The sequence below is a fragment of the Pleurodeles waltl genome, chromosome 9 (genome assembly GCF_031143425.1).
Source record: "Pleurodeles waltl isolate 20211129_DDA chromosome 9, aPleWal1.hap1.20221129, whole genome shotgun sequence".
Taxonomy (NCBI): Eukaryota; Metazoa; Chordata; class Amphibia; order Caudata; family Salamandridae; genus Pleurodeles; species Pleurodeles waltl.
This window is the reverse complement of record NC_090448.1, coordinates 537239227-537261420: the sequence shown is the minus strand read 5'-3', so window position 1 is coordinate 537261420 and position 22194 is coordinate 537239227. Positions and strand designations below refer to the sequence as shown.

At 45.3% G+C, this 22194-nt stretch overlaps 1 protein-coding gene across 1 annotated transcript in view; it reads left to right on the top strand.

The window, feature by feature from the left end:
• The first annotated feature begins 1666 nt into the window (after positions 1–1666).
• SLC35F4 (solute carrier family 35 member F4) overlaps positions 1667–22194 on the top strand; it is a 620276-nt gene continuing 599748 nt past the window's right edge. The window contains exon 1 of the mRNA XM_069205978.1: positions 1667–2524. Coding sequence (XP_069062079.1) covers positions 2422–2524 — 103 coding nt within the window. The 5' untranslated portion in view covers positions 1667–2421. The remainder of the gene's footprint in view (positions 2525–22194) is intronic.

The window sequence follows — 22194 nt, the reverse complement described above, 5'->3', positions numbered from 1 at the left end:
TATTTTGCCAGGTTGAATTAGCAGTTTAAAGCTGCACACAGGCAGCATTGTCAAGCCTAAGACATGTTTTAAAGGGCTGCGTAAGTGCGTTGCACAACAAGTGCTGCAGGCCCACTAATAGTATTTAATAATTAATGGGCTCTGGGTGTATGGTATACCACTATATTAGGAACTTATAAGTAAATTGGATATGCCAATGAGGTGTAAGCCATTTTTGCCATGTTTTAGGGAGTGAGATCAAGCATGTTAGCACTGGTTAGCAGTGGTAGAGTGTAGAGCCCTAAGGCCAACAAAAAAATGCGAAACAGGGGGGGAGAAGGCAAAATGTTTGAGGGAAGAGGAAGACCTCCCTAAGACTGGCACTACTGAAGAATTAAAATTGACAAATAAATTCATTAGTCATTAAAAATAGCACATTTGCCACTGTGTGTCACTGTACAAATATGCACTGTTTTGTTGTGTAAAATCAATCAGTGGGGGTAAATTGTGAAGCTAAAATCGTTGACACAATTCGGTAGAGAGAACTATTAGTGTCCACCTTCTTTGGGACCTTCAATTTATACATATCTATACATGTCTTATCTATCTGTGTGGTAAGAGTATAGTTTTTGTACATGATTCATTCAGTGGCTTTTTGAATCATATCAATATGTTACTGGTGAGTGGATGCTCAATGAGAGGTTAATTTGAGGTACACTGGTGAGGGTTTCTGAATTTTAGTTTTTAACCCTGGCCACTTGGTATTGAGGAGTTGCTCTTGTTAAATCATAGCACTTCTATTATTATACATCGCCTGCTACTTAATCTGCATATTGCAACAATATATATGTATATATATATATATATATATATATATATATATATATATATATATATATATATTTCAAACGAATTGAAAGTTTCTAAAGCCAAGTAATTAAAAGGGTAAAACATAGGGATGCACTGTAGCAGGCCTCTTTTCAGATGATGATTGCTGTTTTCAGGTATTAAACTGGTGCAAATAAGGTAGAACATGTGCCCAAACTTTTTAATGTTTGTTAAAGTGTGGCTATTGTAATCATGTGATCCTGTGCCCATGGTACTTCTGCATAACTATGAATTTACATTAACAACATTTGCCACATAAGCCTATATCTGCTGTATGATATGTTTTAAAACGTCAAAATAGTGAAAGAACACTGCCACAGAAATTGCAATGGTGTGCCGAATCATTTCCCTGTTCTTTTCACACAATTTAGCCACCATTGCGTACTTATCGTCTGCCTTGCCAGCATATTTGTAGCATCCCGGGATATAGAATGGCTTAATTCAGGCTCTACAGTGAATAATGCTATGAGGTTACTGGATGTTCAGCCAAGTTATATTAAATAGTTAAACCAATCACAAATCTCACCTGGTACGTTTGTTATTTATTGTATTTTTCCAAGCATATTTCCCTATCCTCCTATCACTGCTGAGATGACGGGGATATGTGTACACATACTCCGAGCCCTCACACTGTTCCTTGAGAGCATGTGGTTGTAGGTCCTTTCTAGGCAAGAGTGCTGCGCACTCGCTTCCTGGCAGTTCGTCTGCTGTCGGAGGACTGAGCCCATTCAAGGACACGCTCGGGGGTGTTGCGCCCCCCAGGTCTGACGGTGGCGGCCTGGAAATGCCGCTCATCAGCACAGAAGCCACGGCGGGCAGTTGAGGAATGTGTGAGGAGGGACTGGGCCGTCTGCAACAGAGGAGCAGAGAGAGAGTGAGAGGGCTGCCAGGGGACCGAAAGCACCAGACAGGAGCAGCCAATGTGTGATACAGGACCAGGCACCCCACCTTCGAGAGAACCAGGACCCGTCAGTGCTGCAATAGGACCAGAGAGCCCCAGTGCTGCAGGACCAGCAACAGTCGATGCTGATGAACCAGGAGGCCCGTTGCTGCACAAGATAAAACTGCTGTTGAGCCAATAGCAGTCAGCACTTCAGGACAGGACCTCCTGCTTCAGGGCCAGAAGCCCCAGTGCTGCAGGACCAGAAACCACCGGACAGCACGGGCAGTAAGTGCTGCTGAGCCAGGAGCAGTCAGTGCTCCAGGGTGACAGGGCCAGAAGCCCTGGAGCTACAGGAGCAGCACGTGCTGCAGGAACTCAAGTGCTGCAGGAGCAGATAGTGTGTTGCACAGATAGCGACAGTCTGAAGGCGGACCGGGACCAGGCTGTGCGTGTAGCAGTAGCAGAAAGGACTGCACGACCAATAGAGCTGCAGGATCAGGAGCAGCAGCTGCGGTGAGGACCCGGAGCCCGAGTGCCGCAGAGGCAGGGTATCAGCGCCCCAACGCCGCGAGGGGAACCGGAGCAGGTGGGAGTGCGGCGAGCTGCACACTGAGGAGGGAGAGCTGTACGGGAGGAGGGCTGCACCGGTCTCTCGCTGAACCTCCTGTTCTATGGATATCAAAGCAGCCCCTAACGGGGTGGCTACCATCGAGGACCGGATCCTGCGGATCACCGGCTACTATGGCTACTACCCGGGCTATTCGAGCCAGAAAAGTAAGGCGCCAGCGCGTGTGCTGCAGAGGTTGGCTCGTGCCTTTAAGTGTGCGCAGTGCACGGGCACTGCAGTGTGTTTGTGTACATTATCCGTACTCCAGCATTGTGTCCGGTTAACTTGGCAAATACAATGTGTGTATATTGTGCTTCTGTGACACTGCATCTCCAGAGAGGATTGGAAAGAACGTTTAAGCGCCGTGCATTGGCATGTGGTCTCCGTGGTGTCCCCTGAGACTCGGGATGGTGCAGGGGAACTGCAGCAGTAGCAGCTGAGCTGCACACGCTCACCTGGGGGAGGGCGCCAGAGAAGCTCGCCTCAGTCCCATGGAGAGCAGACTGGAGAAAACAGAAGCCGATCATTTATTATGATCACCAGAGGGAGGGCAGTGGCTGCTGGAACATGAGCGGCTGGGCTGGTGTTTTCATCTGATCCGACTGCAAAATGTGCAGCGCTGAGAGCAATGTGCAGCGCTGAGAGCAGCTAGTAAAGTTCTCACGACTGTAAGTGTTGTGGTGAGAATGTGAGAGCATGGACAGAGGCCTGGCAGAGAGACAGTGGGACCTTTCTCGGGGTAGGGGAGGTGGGATTTAGGTAAACACTCTTGAAGTCAGGTGAAGCCAGCCGGGACTCGAAGTGAAGTTCCCCTGTGGAAAAAGGCAGTTGCGCTGAGGTAAGGTACCCCAGGTACAGGTGCAGCGGGGCGAATTAGGAATGAAGCAAGCTCATTTGGGTCAAGGGCAGTGAAGCCAAGTTAAGTTCCAGAGGAATGGAGCAGCGAGGCTCGGTTGGGGATGAAGCGTCACTTAAGACATGAGCAACGACAGCCTAGGAATAAAGGCCCGTATTTATACTTTTTGACGCTAAACTGCGCTAACGCAGTTTAGCGTCAAAAATGTTTGCGCCGGCTAACGCCATTCTGAAGCACCATGCCGGCGCCGTATTTATTGAATGGCGTTAGCCGGCGCAATCAGACCGGCGCTGCCTGGTGTGCGTGGAAAAAAACCACGTACACCAGGCAGCGCCGGCGTAGGGAAAAATGGCGTTAGGGCTTCTTAAAAATGGCGCAAGTCAGGTTGATGCAAAAAAATCGTCTTAACCCGATTTGCGCCATTTTAAACGACGCCCAGACGCCATTTACATGACTCCTGTCTTAGTAAAGACAGGAGTCATGCCACCTTTCCCAATGGCCATGCCCAGGGGACTTCTGTCCCCTGGGCATGGTCATTGGGCATAGTGGCATGTAGGGGGGCACAAATAAGGCCCCCCTATGCCACCCAAAAAAATAATAATTATACTTACCTGAACTTACCTGAATGTCCCTGGGATGGGTCCCTCCATCCTTGGGTGTCCTCTGGGGTGGGCAAGGGTGGCAGGGGGGGTCCCTGGGGGCAGGGGAGGGCACCTGTGGGCTCATTTTGAGCCCACAGGCACCTTAACGCCTACTCTGACCCAGGCGTTAAAAAGTGGCGCAAATGCGGGGTTTTTTGACCCGACCACTCCCGGGCGTGATTTTTGCCCGGGAGTATAAATACGACGCATTTGCGTCGCCGTCATTTTTTTAGACGGGAACGCCTTCCTTGCATCTCATTAACGCAAGGAAGGCGTTCACGCAAAAAAATGACTTTATTTGCCCATACTTTGGCGCTAGACGCGTCTAACGCCAAAGTATAAATATGGCGTTAGTTTTGCGCCGAATTTGCGTCGAAAAAAACGACGCTAATTCGGCGCAAACGGAGTATAAATATGCCCCAAAGAGTACAACCCCCCACCCCCCGTCAATGGCAGGGAGGCCGGACAGGGGTGAAGCCCATATCCAGAAAAAGACTGGAGTAAACTTCACTAGGAACAGGGACAGCGAGGCCTGGTTATGAACTAGCGATACCCTTCCTCAGATCTGAACCGGGATATATTAACGCTCAAAAATACAATGCTTCATTCGAGCGTTTTTTAGCCTAATATACTACCGCTAAGGGTGTGTACGCGAGTGAATAAGTCAAGTGGACGTTTTTTTTTTTTTTGTTTAGCCAAAGTAATTAGCATAAGACATTTTATGTAATGCCCTGGGACAGCGGCAGCGAGGCAGCAGTAGAAGTGAAACTCCCCCCTGGGCAGGTGCAGCGAGGCCTGCGAGGAAAAGACCTCGTGGATAACATGAAGCAGGGTGGATTATGAATGCAGCTCCTATGGTGAATGGGGCTGTGAGACCGGGCTAGGAATAGAGCTTCCGCGAAGGACTGGGGATTAAGCTCCTCTAAGGATAAATGGGAGCGTGGCAGGGCGATAAGTGATGCTCCCCAAAAGACAGCAGCAGCCGGGGGGGGGGGGGGCTACTGGGGGGATTTGGCCCAGGTTGTGAATGGAGCTGAATTGGGTGACAGCCAGAGATGGAGGTTGTGGCTGGAACACCCCTTGCGACCTATATAGTGAGGTCGTGGTGGGAACAGAGCTCCCCTGAGAAGAAAAGGACAGTTAGGTGGACTAGTAATGGGGTCCCGGGAGCTGGGAGGAGACATGGGTAAGATACCTGGTATGAAGGGAACTCTCTTGGGGAATTAGTAGGGATGTCGGGCTACGAGTAGAGTTTTTTTTTCTGAGAAAAGTGTCTGAGGTTGGCTGCGAATGGAGGCACCTCGAAATGGTGTCTGAAGGTCTACCCTCTGGGATAGATTTGTGAGGGCACTGAGTTAATGGACCTCGTCTCCTGGCTACTGGGGCAATGTCGCTGGACTGTGGGTAGAAGTTCACAGTTGGACTAGGAACACTAAAGCAGGGCTGTGCGTGGGGATTTGCTCTGTGAGTGGGTGCAATGACGCCGCGCGGTGAATGGACCTCCCCATGTGGAGTGGGGCACTCACCCTTGACTATGAATGGAGCCCCTCAGCTGTGCCTACGTGACTAGGTCGTGGGCGCAGGTAATCCTAGGGCAGTCCATTATTATGTGGGTTCTGCGCTGTGGCGACAATTGACCCCGGGGAAAGAGTGCTGCTCCACTGAAGGGGCAGATGCAGATATGTGGAAGAAACACAATAGAAAGAGGTGCACAGCCAGTGATTATCGGTCACGGGCCGTGGCATAACGCAAAATGACGAGCCCCCCAGCAGAATGGCATGAGGAGACCCTGAGTATCCTGCACTTTCCAGATTTTCATTGGCCTTCGGCTTAATATGCCCCCGTTGAAGAGACGGGGAGGCCCTGGAGGGTTGCCCACCACCCCTGCACCCAGGGTCTGCAGGGGCCTGCTTTACGTGCCTGGTCCCGGGACAGAGACGAAACAGACTGCTAGGCCTGGCTTTGAACCCTCCTCCTTGGGCCACGAGCCTGGCCTGAGACGCTAAGAAAGGAAACTTAGAGAGGTGGTTGTTACAAATTTCTCCTGGGACCCTAGACACAGAAGTAGGGCCCTGGGGACATTAACTCTGGGTTCACCTCTCTGCGGCTTTCCTCGTGCTGAAAGATGACATGCTCCTCCTGGTTTTTGAGTTAAGTCAGGGCACCTCTGAATAACCTCTCCCCGGGACAGAGAACACTTCCTAGGGGAACACTTTTCACCCTAGTAGAGAATAATTCCTGCCTGTATAAAGTGTGCGGGGCGTCGAGGCCTACCCAGCGTACCGTGTTCACCTCATCTCACCCTGCCTGGCAGCTCTGTGTATTTGTACCGAGCGTGTCACCGTTCTGTTCTGACGTCTTAATATACTAACACCCGGATTCTGAGCCTCCCTCTCAGTGTTTAGCTGCAAATAAAATAACTCAGGATGAGGTCAAAATCCAGGTGCGGTTTCCCAGGCGCTCCCAGCTGAGAATTTATGGAAGCGCAGCACGTTCCGCAACCCTGGGGGTCTGGTATCTCGTGCTAATACTCAGCCACAAGGGCCTTTATCTTCTGGATCACTGGTCTGACGCTGCTGACGGGGGACAGGTTTCTATAATTCATAGCACATTTCCACGGTGACTTCTCGAGTCCAAAACAAGAGTGTCAACAGAAGACTGTTGCAACATAATAAGGACATGTTGTCAAATGTGTTTTAAACCGACACCGTATTTATAACAAGGGGCTTAATATGTGCAACGGCAGCAGTATATGGCAACTTCGGATAATTTTATAGTGTCCACAAGGGAAGGGGAAAAAAGTCCCATATAGTCCAAATTACTAGAACCTTTGTAGGACTCTTACAACTTGGACCCTTACACACTGGGCAACGCCAGTAGGGGTCGTTGCAGTATAGACCCCTGCAATATGGGCCCTGGCAGGGCTTCTGTAGCATGTATACCTTTGATATAGACCCGGCAAGCTTAGGCCCCTATACCGTGGGTCTCTGCAACATATGCCCCTGGGCTTCTGTTTCAATAGTTTCCATGCAACATGTAACCCTGCAGTTTCAAACTCTCTCCTTGAAACAAGTGCCTCTTTATTAAGGAGCTCCAGAACATGGGCTCTAAAATATGCCCCCCTATATGAGTTGTGATTGCAGCATGGACCTCTGCAGCATGTGGTCATTGTAGGATGAACTCCTGCTGCATTGGCCCCTTCATCATAGATCATTTTAGGAGAAGCATGGGCCCAATCAGCACAGGCTATTAAAGAAAATACTCCTGCAGCATTCACACCTGCAGCAACGGTCATTGTAGGATGGATTCCTCAGTATGGACCCCTGCAGTAGGGGTCATTGTAGAATGGACTCCTCAGCATGGACTCCTGCAACAAGGGTAATTGTAGGAAAGACTCCTGCAGAATGTAGACTAGCATCTTTGGTCATTGTAGGATGGACCCCTGCAGATTGCACACCTTCCGCATTGGCTATTGTAGGATAAACTCTTGCAATAGGGGTTATTGAAGGATGGATCCCTCCAGCATGAACACTTGCAGCATGGGTCATTGCAGGATGGACTCCTGCAGCCTGAGTCATTGTAGGACCCCTGCAGCAAAGGTCATTATAGGAAAGACTCCTGCAGAATTCACACCGGCAGCATAGGTCTTTGTAGGGTGGATTCCTCTGTATGGGCCCCTGCAGCAGGGGTCATTGTAGGATGGACTCCTCAGCATTGACTCATGCAACAATGGTCATTGTAAGAAAGACTCCTGCAGAATGCAGACAGGCAGCATGGGTCATTATAGGATGGACACCTGCAGCGTGCACACATGCAGCATGGGTCACTGTAGGATGGACTCCTGCAGCCTGGGTCACTGTAGGATGACCCCCTGCATCATGCACACTTGCAGCATGAGTTATTGTAGGATGGGATCCTTCATTATGTACACCTGCTGCATGGGTCATTTTAGGATGGCATGCACGCCTGCCGCATGAGTTATTGTTGGATGGACTCCTGCAGTACACACACCTGCAGCATGGGTCATTGTAGGATAGACCTCTGCATAATGCATACCTGTAGCAAGGGTTATTGTAGGATGGATTCCTCAGCATGGACTCCTGCAGCACGGGGAATTGTAGGAATGACTCCTGCAGCAGGGACCAGTACTGCATGAGTCTTTAAAGGATGGCCTCCCACAGCACTCGCACCTGCAGCATGGGTCAACGTGGGATAGACTACTGAGCTTTGACCCCAGCAGCATGGGTCTTGGTAGGAAGGTCTCCTGCAGCATCGGTCATTGTAGGATGGACTTCTGCATCACTCACACCTACAGCATGGGTCATTGTAAGATGACCCCCTGCATCATGCACACCTACAGAATGAGTTATTGTAAGATGGGATCCTTCATTATGTACACCTGCTGCATGGGTCATTGTAGGATGGCATGCACGCCTGCCTCATGAGTTTTTGTTGGGTGGACTCCTGCAGTATGCACACCTGCAGCATGGGTCATTGTAGGATAGACACCTGCATCATGCATACCTGTAGCAAGGGTTATTGTAGGTTGGAATCCTGCAACATGGGTCATTGTAGAATGGATTCCTCAGCACGGACCCCTGCAGCATGGGTAATTGTAGGAATGACTCTTGCAGGAGAGACCAGTACTGCATGGGTCATTAAAGGATGGCCTCCCAGAGCACTCGCACCTGCAGCATGAGTCATCGTAGGATAGACTGCTTAGCTTTGACCACTGCAGCATGGGTCTTGGTAGAAAGGTCTCCTGCAGCATGGGTCATTGTAGGATGGACTTCTAGATCACTCACATCTGCAGAATCGGTCGATGTAGGGTGACCTCCTCAGCATGGACCGTGCAGCATGCGTCATTGCAGGGTGGACTCCTGTAGCAATCACACCTGTAGGATGGGTTATTGTAGGGTGGACTCCTTAGCATTGACCACTGCAGCATGGGTCATTGTAGAATGGACTGCTTCAGCACTCAAACCTGTAGCATTGGCTATTGTAGAATATCCTCCTGCAGCAGGGGTCATTGTAGGATGGAGTCCCGCAGCAATCAGACCTGAAGCAGGGGTTGTTGTACAATGGACACTTACACACTCACATCTGCAGAGTAGATCATTGTAGGATAGACTCCTCTGGCACTCACACCTGCAGCATGGGTCATAGTAGGATGGATTCCACAGCATTGACCCCTGCAGCATGGGTCATTGTAGAAAGGACTCCAGCAGCAGGGACCAGTGCTGCATGGCTCATTGTAGGATGTGTAGGAAAGTACTCTCTTTTTGGCATGGTTACCCCCACTCTCTGCCTGCTGTCAGTATGCTTTGTTTTCACTGGGATATCGCTAACCAGGAACACAGTGATTGTGCTTTCTCCTTCTAAACTTGGTTGCTAAGGACTTTGCACACCCCACAATTGGCTCACTAGTGTCACCATATAAGTCCCTAGTATATGGTACTTAGGTACCCAGGGCAATGGGGCACCAGAGGTTCCCCATGGGCTGCAGCATGTATTGTGCCACCCAAGGCAGCCCATGCAAAATGTGTCTGCAGGCCTGCCATTGCAGCTGCGTGAAAAGATGCATGCACCCTTTCACTACAGGTCACTGTAAGTTACCCCTATGTTAGGCCCTTCTAACCCAGAGGGCCGAGTGCAGGTACCAGTTTGTGAGGGCACCCCTACATAAGCAGAGGTGCCCCTACAAACTCCAGCTCCATTGCACTGGACTTCGTAAGTGCAGGGGAGCTATTTTACCTGTGTACTGGACACAGGTTCAGCTACTTAATGGTAACTCAGAACCTTGGCATGTTTGGTATCAAAGATGTCAGATTCAAACCGCAATACTGTTGCCGGTATTGGTAATATGATTCCATGCACTCTGGGGGCTCCTTAGAGGACACCCAGCATTGCTCCTACCAGTCTTCTGGGGTTTTCCAAGCAGTCAGCGCTACTCCCACCCCTCAGACAGGTTTCTGCCCTTCTGCTGCTTGACCAGCTCAGACAGAGGAAGGCAGAACAAAGGATTTCCTGTGGGAGAGGGAGGTAACACCCTCTACCTTCGAAATAGGTGTTATATAGCTTGGGAGGGGTAGCCTCTCCAAGCCACCGGTATGCTTTGAAGGGCACATTTGGTTCCCTCCTTACACAAACCGGTATGCACCAGTCCAGGGACCCCAGGTCCCAGCTCTGGCATGAAACTTGACAAAGGAAGGGGGAGTGACCACTCCCCTGTCCATCACCACCCTAGGGGTGGTGCCCAGAGCTCCTCCAGGTGGCCACTTGAGTCTGCCATCTTGAATCCAAGGTGGGCAGAGGTCCCTTGGAGCATCTGAGTGACCAGGTCAGATAGGTGACATCACAGCCCCCTCCTGATAGGTGATCCCCCTGGTAGGGGACCAATTCCCCCTTCCTGGGCTATTTAGGATCTCCCTCTTAGGAGGGTCCTCAGATTCGACATGCAAGATTCCAGCAGGACTCCTCTGCATCGGTTACTTCATCTTCTGGCCACTGGGACTGCAACTGTATCCTCCAGGATCCAACAATCTACAACTTCAGTGATGACTCCGCTCTGCAACATTGTTTCTCTGGCTCCTTACAGCAAATGCAACATTTCCCTGGCTGTGCATCCTCTGAGGCGAGTGTTCAGTCTGCACAAACAGTAAGAAGGAATCTCCCTTGGAGTGAAGGCGTCACTCCCCTGCATCTGCAGGCACTGACTCCAAAGATGACCGGCTGCGTGGATCTGCATTGCAGGTGGTGGTCTGGAGTGGTCCACTTGGTCCTCTCTACCAGCTGTCCAACTTCGGAGACGGTAAGTCCTTGCAGAACAGTACCCATGTGCATTGCAACTCTTGCAGCTACCAAGGCTTGTTTGCTCCTCCTCCAAGGAATCTTCAGGCTCCGTGTAGCCCCGGCCCCCAGCACACCTTCCTGCAAAGCACAGTCTCCTGCCTGATGCTCCAGCGACGTGGGACTCCTCTTCATGTATGCTGTTTCGGCCTCAACGCAACTGCTGTGTTTGCTGCAGTGGGTTTCCTGTGGGGGCTGCCTCCTCTTCCTTTGACTCTCCCAACTGCTGAGGGTCACCCCGGACTCCGCTCCTTGGGTTGAGTCCCCTGGGCCTTGCTGGTCCTCTTCAGCGTTGCAAACCTTATCCTCCATCTTTTGCATTTGCCAAGGTTTGTTGGTTGTTTTCCAGCATCACTAATGGACTGCATCTCGACCGCCGACATGGGACATCACTTGCATCACTTCTGGGTCCTCTCTTCATCTCCTGTGCTGCACTGCTGACCTTCTTTGTCGACCTGGTCCTGCATCCACAGAAGGGTGGGTAGTGGCTCCTGCCACCACCGGACACTCCAACGTGAACTTGACTTGGTCCCCTTCCTTGCAGGTTCTCTTCTGTCAGGATCCGCCTTTGGGTTCTTCCAGTCTGGTTTGGGTCTTGCATAACCCTTTTCAAAAGTCCTGTTGGTTTTGGGAAAAAGCAGGTACTTACCTCTGCTCTCCTGGTCACTGGGGGTAACTCTGGTACTCACCTCTTGGGGTTCCTAGTTACTCCAGCCCCCCTCTACTGATCCCACATCCTTGGGTGGGGGACTGCCTTTCACATTCCGCTTTTTTAGTATATGGTTTGGCCCTCCCCTGGGGCTCCCTGTTTACCTATACTTTTGCCAATGCTTATTGCTTTCTATGCTCTTCACTGATTGCTAATGTGTATATAATAGTGTGTTTACTTATCTCCAGTTGAGAAGATTGCCTATTCAGTATTCTAGTATTGTGTTACCATAATAACATACCTTTATTTTTGTAATACTCTGTGGTTCTGTGTTATAGTGCTGGGTGGCTACAGTGTATTGCATAAGCTTTGCATGTCTCCTAGATAAGTCTTGGCTACTCATCCACAGCTACCTCTAGAGAGCCCTGGCTTCCTAGACACTGCCTACACTTCACTAATAGGGGATACATGGTATAGGGTGATAACACCATAGGTGTCCACCACACACCAGTCCAGCTTCCTACAGGATGGACTCTTGAAGCATGTGCCACTGCTAAAAAAGCATACACAGTACTGATCCTCCGTCATAAGTCCTGCTGCATAGACTCTGGCAGCATGGACTCCTTTAGCCTGTATCTCTCGGCAGGGACCCTCTGCAAAAGGGACCCTTGCAATGTTGGCCTATGCATCATGGACTTTTAAAGCATGGGCTCGGAAGCATGGGTCTTGATATGTGTACTAGAGCATGTATCTGGACCCCATAATTATGGAGCATGCAGGATGGGGCCCTGCAGCGTGGATCTCTGCAGTATCTACCACCCAGGAATAAGCCCCCGCAGTATCGGCCTGCAACATTGGCTCCTGTAGCATGAATGTCCACAACGCAGGCCTCTGCAGAGTGAACTCCTGCAGCATGTACCAGCATGGCATGGACCACTGCAGTATTTTTCTTACACTATTGGCCTCCACGGCATGGATGCCCCCAGCATGGGACCCTGAGGCGGAGACCCCTTTAGCACAAACCACAACAGTATGAACCCTGCATCATTGACCCCTGTGGCAAGAGTCATTGCAGAGAAGTCCCTTCGCAGCATAAGATGTACTGAGTCCAGACATCGGTTGCAATGACGCCCAGACACCATTGCAGTTCCTGACCAAAAGGTTTACTTTAAAAAAGGCAGTCCCACCGGGTTATTAGGAGAGACTTCGATAGGCCACACGACTAACTTGCATCCCGGTTAAAATAGTAAACATTTATGACACGGAGTATCATTGATAAAAACTGCTCTTTTTCTACAAGCCGTATCGGTTGTGGGGGCGGGTTGGCAGTACTTCTTTCTAATTAAACGCAGTCGTTCTGTATTCGGCGGGAAGCAGCTGGTTTGACCGTGTTGCTAATGCATTACGTACTGGCAGTTTTCACCAAATTGAATTACGCTTTTGCATTGAGCTCTGGGATCCATCGTAGGAGGAGGCCTGGGTTTATTTGCAAACCTCGAGCAATGCAGCGACACCAGGCCGATAGGGACAGCTGACATCACAAATCCGAGACAGAAAGAGCACCGAACTCAAAGGCACACGCGTTCAGTGCTGTGTGGCCTGGGTTGTTTTCAGGGGCTGTACTGATGCGTTAAAGCAGGATGTGGCTTTTGGTTGAATCACCTTCAAATATGAAGTATACTCCAAGATGAGCTGTATTGGATCTTTTCTGCGTTTCCTCGAAGGGGTCTCCTGGGTGCTTTTTTAACGTACCCAAGTTTGTTATTGGAACACCTGCTTCGGTTTACTATCTCTTGGTTGCTTTCTTGTCATCATATGAGGTATTCAGACACTCTCTTTGTAATTAATTGTCTGCAGCATGCCTGTAATTTGAACTATGTATACAACAAAAGCTCTCCAGGGTTTTGCCTTATTTGCTATTTTATTTTAAAATTCATAGTTCAGGCAGTGTGTATTAACAAAAAAAAAAAAACACACAACACGGAAGAACATTTGAGACTGTACGTTACCAATATTTTTACAGATGTTAATGTAAATTGATCTGGCCTTGTCTCCCCCGATGATTAGCGGATTTCCTAGTTATCGTTTTGAGAAATCGTTATTAATTTCGCTCAAGGAGGTAGGGTTGTTCTAAAGCGACGGAAACGTATTCCACGCTTTTAATTCAAATCAGACAAGATGCTTTAATTGTAGAGACAGCACAAAGTGCTAAAACACCGCACATAAAACGCAATCGCACAGACATCTCACAGTGACTTGCCAATTCAACCGTGATTAAAGGACAACAGCAAACAATTTACACTGTAATTGGTTGTCAGCAGTTATCCCCTACAAATAGGAAAAGCTGTGTGAATCAGGCCCAATATATCTTCACGTGGAAATGACAAGTTTTTTTATTTTCATCCGAGAGTGCCTACCAGTCACAACGTGCTGAAATCAGTTTTAACCATGGGATTATCATAAAGCTGTTATACGAGTTCTCGGCTTTATAAAGATCTATAAACGTTCGATATTGTTTTACTGGGAGTTGCAACACATGATGACATGGCTATCTTTTTCAAAGCAAGAAAGGTAATCCGTGTGAATGTACAGTTTTCTTCTGTAATATGGTTTTCGTGCCTTTAAAAAAGTTGCACTGGAATTGAACCTGATTTAGGAATTAGCAGGTCAACATTTTTGTATTTTGCACATTATATGATCTTTATTTTTGAATCTAAAAATTGATAATTTTTTAAGTTCTACTTTTGAAAGCTTGTATTTCCAGACAGAACCACGGACATCCTTTTAAATTTCGAGATAGTGAGTTCCCATTACATTTAAATCACGAGTCAATTGACTGTTTAGTATTCCCTTCAATGAGGAGAAGCATCTTAACTGTAAATGTTTTTATATAGCTCTTATTACCCCAGGCGAAGTAAATGTTCTTTACAGTGGGTAGCATGCTACTCTGTAACCCAAGCTAGTGGTTAACTCAGTGGTTCTTATTGTGAGAGGTTTCACAGAACAAGAAATTGTGTTATATGGCAGTGTGATGAGTTGATAATTTAGAACAAGCTAGGTAGGCAAGAATGGCTACTGAGAAAAAAAATGTATGATTTGTAAGGAGGGTTTTGCTTAGTTTACTGAAGTCTAGTAGAGAGTTTGGTGGCAGGCATGTGCTAAAGTAGGGTTTATAGTAAGGCACCATTACAGGCACAGAAGTGTGTGTAAGAATAAGTTAAGACTGGGGAGAGAATAAGCCCTCGCTATAAATCAGGTTAATTTTTGTTGAATGATTTTTTGGAAATATTGAGATAGTATGCAATCTAGGGAAGTAGATTAGAAAGAAAGATTAAAAGTTGATTACCTGGGGGCAGGTGAAACAAGTTGTTGCTTCCTAGGTGTTCCATTTCGCTGTAGGTGATGGTGGTGTTAAAGTTTTCCCGTTTTTTAAAGAGATATTAAACATTGTTGAAATTGTTTCATTTTGTACTATTTTTTAAATATGGGGCATTGAGTTACGTGATATGCCCGGATCGCTGATCTTTTAAGTTTGTCTGGTAAGATTTTGAGGAAGGGCAGCCTCTGGGGTAACACAGAATTATTCGATTGCGTGTTAGTTTCAGACAGATGCATGGTGGTAAGTTTCTAGGCAGATGTGGTTCTCCCTTATATAGTAGCAGTAAATAGTTTTGGCTGATATAGAACTCCTTTGATGTTAGAGGGTGCTGCAGGGTAAATATCTGGAGGCAGAAAATGAGAATGTGTGGATTCTTTGTTAGATCACATTGGGAATTACCAGGTGTTAACCAGCATTCTGAAGTCTTAAGTGATTTTCAGTGGCTCTGTTCTTTTCAGGTTGTTAATTCCATAGCTTTTCCTTTTCATGGAGAAAATAATGGTACCAATGATTTTCTACCTGTAAGCAGGAATTAGTAAGCGCGGTGCCAGTCTGTAAAATAATTTCCTGGATTGGGAGTATTTTGTGATTTTTGCTTAAATTATTTTTGGACCTTTGCCATTATTAGCTCTGTGTATGATGCACAGTAGTTTGAAGATAATCTTTTGCACTTGGGAGCTAGTAGAGAACCTTCAGGACGAGATAGCTGTGGGTTTGTATATTTATATTTAGTAGAAGTCTTGTTGCTGACTTTTTGATTTTTTTTAACCTTCTGGTGGTTGAGAGTGGAATGCTGTGGTATAGTCCTCTAGCGTAGTCAAGTTTTAAGAGGATGGGTGATAAAGTTGCTTACACGTTTGAGGAAATCCAAGAGACAGAAAGATGTCTCCTGTGCACTTGAGTTTCATAAAAGTGTAGAGTCAAAGACGATTCTGAGATTTTTTACACTTGTAGCTATTTTTGTTGGGGTCCCGTTCCTCTGGCCGGAAAGTTATAGGGTCATAATTTTACCATTCATCACAGTTCAGTATTTCAGTTTTTGCAGCATCTGCCTTCAAATGGTTGCACATCATCTGTTGATCTATTGGTCTGGGGTAGGTGTCAAGGTTTGATGTTCCTATGTCTTTAGTCTTCTCTAGTTTACAAATTATGTATTGTATGCATAGTTGTAGTAGATGAGTTTGGAGCTGCTGATAAGATTGAGCAGTAGTTTCCTGTATATGTTAAAAAGTGTAATTGGGATGATAGATCCTTGTGGAACTCGTGTTTTTATGCAGCAAGTATTTGAAGAAAAATACATTGTGTGAATCTGGTATAATCAAATGTTTATGTAAGAGGAAGTCCAGTTTAGAGTGTGACTATCTATACCGACTTCTATCAGTCTAAGAAAAAATGTGTCATGGTGCATTATGTCAAAAGATGCCCAAAGCTCCAGAAGTAGTAATACAGCTACACCATTTTTGTCAACTATGTTTTTAGGTAATCTTAAATTGTGATTAGGGCAGATTCGGTCCTTCTCTTAGGCAGAAACCTGTTTGCCAATGTGAAAATTGTTTGGTTTCTTCTATGAATTCCCAGAACTGGCTAAAGGCTGTTCTTTCCAAAAGTTTATTAAGGAAAGCTACATTGGAGAGTGGTGTGTAGCTTTCGGGGGCTTGAGACTTCAAGATGTTCTTTTTTAGTGAAACATCTATTGCTAGAGATCCACCACAGAGATAATCTCAAACATAAGATTAATGGACAATCAAACTGGATTCACATCCTTTAGGCTCGCAGACTGATGTTGAGCTGCTACTGAAAAGATTTCTTGAAAACTTGTCTAGCACTCTCTGTGATTGGCCACAACTTGCAAGCAATATCAAAATATAGGTTTGCCCGAAACATGACATGTTGCACTTTTTGAAATAGTGTTTTGTGTATTTGAGCAGTTAGCTAATAAACTGCCTGGAATCGACTAATTACAGGATAGATAACTGATAAATATTTCCAGAGGAGTCTGTAAATTCTAGCAGTTGAAGACACGTCTTATTTATAGTTGCATTTCACATCCCCAAATCAGATGAGCTGAGGAGTTTTAGCTATGTTTAGTTACTATGTACTGTACCTATGTACTAGCAAGTCATTGCTGCATTTACCCAGAACAAAACATGTCTGTTTTGGAGATGGAGCCTTTTTTTACGGACGCCAAGGTATGGAACACACTTCCTATTGGGCTCTGTCTTTGATCTCGTTCAGAATTTTACAAAAGTTGAACACTTTGCTTTTTAATCTGAAACATTAGGGTCCCTTTTAATTGCATTTTCTTGTTAATATTAAAGCTTCTGTTTAAAATATTACAGTCTTGGTTATGTTGTGCCTCACTACAGCACTATGAAACTCCAATATATGTGTGATTCATATATACTATATAACAATATAACATAACACGTTTTGCCTTTTGAGATCTTCAGCCTCTATTGGGTTAAGAAAGATGTTATTCGAAATAATAGAACCTTATGACCACTTGTGATTTTGATGTAGTAGATGATTCTGCTCCAAACCTTCATCTGTACAAATTAATAAGGATGAATCTCAATCAATACAAGAAATTGATCAGCCATAAAGTCAGCATTACATGGGCACTTTAAGTAGGACCTGCTTGCACATTTTACTTATGCTGCTCTGTGAGATAATTCTTTTAGATGATGCCTCTGTGTTCCTGGATACGGAGGTACATTTAAGGATCTAAAAATAATGGATGAGAAGCATATACCGTCAATCTACCAGGCATCATATTTTTTTCCTTGAGTTTTTTAACCAATGGCATGACCCAAAAATGGGCCAACTTGCCCCAAGAGGACATCAAAACGAATTATTGATTTACACATGAGAAAATAAACCCATGAAAGACTTTTGGTGTCAGCTGTTGAAAAGTGCTTTTGGCGGATTGACAAACTTTTCATATAATCTACCAATATTGGAAGGATGGCATTTATTGGTAATCACAGAAATACAATGTAATAATCTGGATTAAATAGACCAAAAAGATGGGACATTTCCAACTCTATGTAATATTTCCCAGTCACTAGATAATATTAATGAAATATGTTCAGGATAGACCAACATGTGATTACTACCTCTAAATCTAAAGGCTTCCACCTAATTTGGGATACGGCTTGGGGTAGAAGAAAAAGATCCTTGAAGCACGTGTCATGTATTATTCCTTCAACCTAGGAGAACATAAATATGTGATTCAATCTTTTCTGTTGAGATGAAAGTATAGCCGATATAGATCTCTAAGGCTTCAGGTCCTAGAGTTAATGAAATATTGCAATATAATCTTCAGTGCAGGTCCAGTCTCATGATTTTATCACCCATCTTTATCTTTACCCCTATTGAAAAAAGAAGACTTAAAGGGTTCACCCAGCATAGAGGGAAACCATTTCTCTTTGGGCAGTCCTTAATCTAAAAAAATAGCATTCCTGAATGTACCTTTATTTGATGACGAATTCCTTTGTTTTGAGACTTAGCCTCACATAGTTCTTCTGATTGCCCCTTTATGGGTATTGTTTGAAAGGGGAGTCTCCTCCTTCTGATATATTATTAGGGTCTGCTTTACCTATCTGAAATGACAGCTTAATTATGCTCTTGGAAACTAGAACACGATTTTTGCCTCTATTGCAATGGAACATCTGAGAGGCAAGGCAGTGGAGAAAAATGTATTTCTTACTTTCAAGCATCAAGTTGCCAGCACAGATGATACATTTCTCACATCTCTATGTTTAGCCTCCTAAACAAACAGACCGAACGCAACGGATTTGCAAGCATGATTTGTAGGCCTAACATTTTCCTTAATCAATTGGCGTGTGCTACAGAAAATAGCTATCTTTGTGGGCGATAGAGCTTGGTATCCATTTGTAGACTGTCAACTTACTTCCAAATCCATTGAGAAGTGGGATATTGGACCACATGCTTAAAATCACGAAAGCAGCCACAGCTCATACCGTCTTGTCACAAGACGCTAGAAAGGTACCCACAATGTTCAGCCTTTATATAACTGACGTAGGTTAAAGTATTGAGAATTTTCATACCTTTCCTCTCCGATAAGGGCCAAGGTCCCTAATTATTCTGTTGTATGCAGGCAACGTATCAAATGATTCTACATAGGTTTGCATGTTCATGGTAATAAATATATATTTGAGAGATAAAATGAGATAAACCAGCAGAGTATAAATATATTAGGATGAAAATCATTGTTTTCAGTACTGAGAAACAACTTCAAAACTGGCATGAGTGCAATGCAAATTGATTTAGTAAAGAAAATGCCATTATTTGGGTGTGACTGTAGCAGACTTTGAATTAGGTGACACTGACAGTGCTTTGGGTATAAGCTTTTCGGCGGCTGCAAGAAGTATAAAAATGTAATTTCACGCATGAGCGATGCACTCTTATTTCACTCCTTCGTGGATATGAGGCTAAAGTATGCTGGATTCTAATGTCTGCAGCTTCTGGCTTGCAGAAGGCAGATTAAAACATTTAGACGATAGGACCACATCAATCTGAAGGGATTGTTTGCTGCCTGTACTTCGACATGTTGAGCAACAGTATAGTTAGAATCTAGTAGGACTGCAGTTAGAATCGGTTTTGATCAATTCTCGAATCTATTGCGATCAGGCCTAGAATAATATAGGTTTAGTAAAATAATCTTTAAACTCCTTTGCTAGCATTGAATATTAGACATCTGTTTTAATAAACCATTTCCATTTATTTAATTGTTGTTAGCCTATCCGGCCATAACAATAATCACACAATAAATATCAATCCATCACACTCGGTAAAAATAACATTAATAAAACATCTCAGTAGAAAAGGAAACTGTGCTTAAGTTATTGATTTAACATGTGCCGAAATGTATCCGATTTACCCTACATTATCATAAAACATAATATATAACCATAATTTACATAAAAACTTAACTTATTCTAAAAAACGTTATAAATCTAAAATTTAAATATCTTGTTCTGGCACAAATCATTTGGGACCTTGCAGTGTCTGCCAAACGTTTAATGGAAGCCCGAGGCCTAACCCAGTTTTACACCACCCTGCACCGATTTCCCAAGCTGGATAGCTATGGGATGACATAAGCGATTATGCCTGTGCCAACTGTGGGTGCATTGATGAACGTAACTTCCATGCTTCCAAGATATAAGTTGAAACCTTTGTCACGATGTGTTTCTCGTCTGATCGCATACATAACACTTCCGCCTCCTTGCACTTCCTAACTCCGTAAGATCTGAAAAGTGGGCGTAAATACAATTTGCGGAGTTTGAGCGTAAAGTGACATAATAAAAGGAAGTGGGAAAGTGTTTCTGGGCCACCATGAAGACATGGACAACATTCTAATCTACCCAGAGGAACGGGTTGCCATCTGTTTACCACCGCCGTCACAGGTAGTGTGCCCATACGGAATTTAAAATAGAGAACCCTTTTTTCCTCCGGAAAAATATTGTCTATGAATATTGCTGGTTTAAGTTCTTGGTTAAACAAAATGTAGCGCTTAAATAAAGGGCTAGGTGACTCACACATAATCTCAGTCTTTTGCTCCCAATATGCCTTTTTTATGACAGCTAAACTAGGCCTTCTGATTTTTTCTGGATGGAGCCAGAGGTCTCCCTGGCCGATAGCAGCCAGGGTAGTTGAGATATGTTTGAACCAGGGCAATTTCCGATGGCTTTGTAGCTTCATGATGTCCTTAAGTACGTCTCTATATGGTTTAAGTTCCTCTTTTGACCAAACACGGATCCAGTATCTTACTGGAGCCAGAGCAATGTAGTCCTCAACCTTTCTCATTTGAAGATCAAGTCTTATTGCATTCATTGGTGTAGCATTGCCTAAGCAAAGTAATCGGCGTAAAAATTTATTCTCGGTTACTTGTATTGATGGCGTCTTTCTGAATCCCCAGATCTCTGCGCTGTAAAGTGCTGCAGCTCTTGCTTTTGTTTTATATGCAAGCAGTGCAGAACTCACAGAATGGTTGCCTGTAGCTTTTGCAAATCTGAGTACTGCTCCAGCTTGTTGGGCCAAGGAAATACTACTTTTATAGATTTGTGGTTTCCATGTCTGTTTTTCGTCTAATCTGCAACCCAGGTAATCATAAGTAGCCACTCGGGCCAAAGGCTTGTTGTTTGCCCTAAAAGTCGATTGCATCGTCTGTTTTTGGTTAAGAACCATAAACTTTGTTTTCCCCTCGTTGATTACCATGCTCCTTGAGGTACAAAATGATTCGAAACCCCTGAGTAGTCGATGCATTGCTATCTCCGTTCTTGCTAGTAGTACAGCGTCATCAGCAAAGAGCAGGATAGGTATGCTTTCATTGGCTAGTTTTGGCACATCCAGATTTAATTCCCTCAGGACTTGACTTACTTCATTTATATAACAATTAAATAAGGTTGGGGCCAAAACACAGTCTTGTTTTACACCTCGCTCGATTGGAATTTCTGCCGTATAATCATTTCTCGTGGTGTATCTGACCCTGGCAGTATTTCCTGTATGCAATAGAATTAACAGCCTTAAAATGTTTCCTTGTATGCCCATTTCCGACAATAATTGCCATAGAGTTTGGCGATTTACGCTGTCAAAGGCTGTTTGAAGATCCACAAAGACCAGATATAATGGACAATCTTTAAGGGTGGCATATTTAGCGCAGATCATGTTTAGCTTAAAAAGTTGATCTGTTGTACTTTGGCCTCTCCTAAAACCATTTTGGTGTGTTGATATTAGATCTCCATCCTCTAACCATTGGTCTAGGCGCGACTGAATCATTTTGGCAAAAATCTTTCCAACACTATCAAGCAGTGAAATAGGCCTGTAATTGCTCACCATATCCGAGGCCCTTTTTTGTGAATTGGAACAATTATTGATTTCTTCCAAGAGGTAGGGATTACCTCGTGGTGCCAAACACTGTTAAATAGACGGGCTAGAGCAGGTAACCATAACGCTAGCTGGTTACGGTAAGCGTCTAAAGGAATGCCGTCTGGGCCTGCGGCCTTATGCGGCTTTTGGAGGAGGATAACTTGTTTAATCTCTTTCTCACTGAATTCCGGTATTAGCTCCATTACACATGGAATGGCATAGGCTACCTGCATGGAATTTGTGCTGGGGAATTCGTTAGGGACTAATTCATTCTGGGTTTCATTTGCTAATCTAGCAAGCCAATTTGAAGATACTGCATAAGTCTTTTGAGGTGGAAATACCTTAGTTGATCTTTGATTTCTGCCTACCAGCCCTTGAGTGAGAGTGTTTGAGTTATTGGTGCTCCCGGATGCCGTCTTGGCCACTTCCTGGTACAAGGCGGTAAAATGCTTTACCCAAAGTTGTGGGTTGATATTCAGTTCTAGATTTTTCGAAGGACCTTCGCATCCCCACCTGACTATCTCCCAAAACTTTTTGCAGTTCCCTGCCGATATTGCCTGCAGTAGAATTTT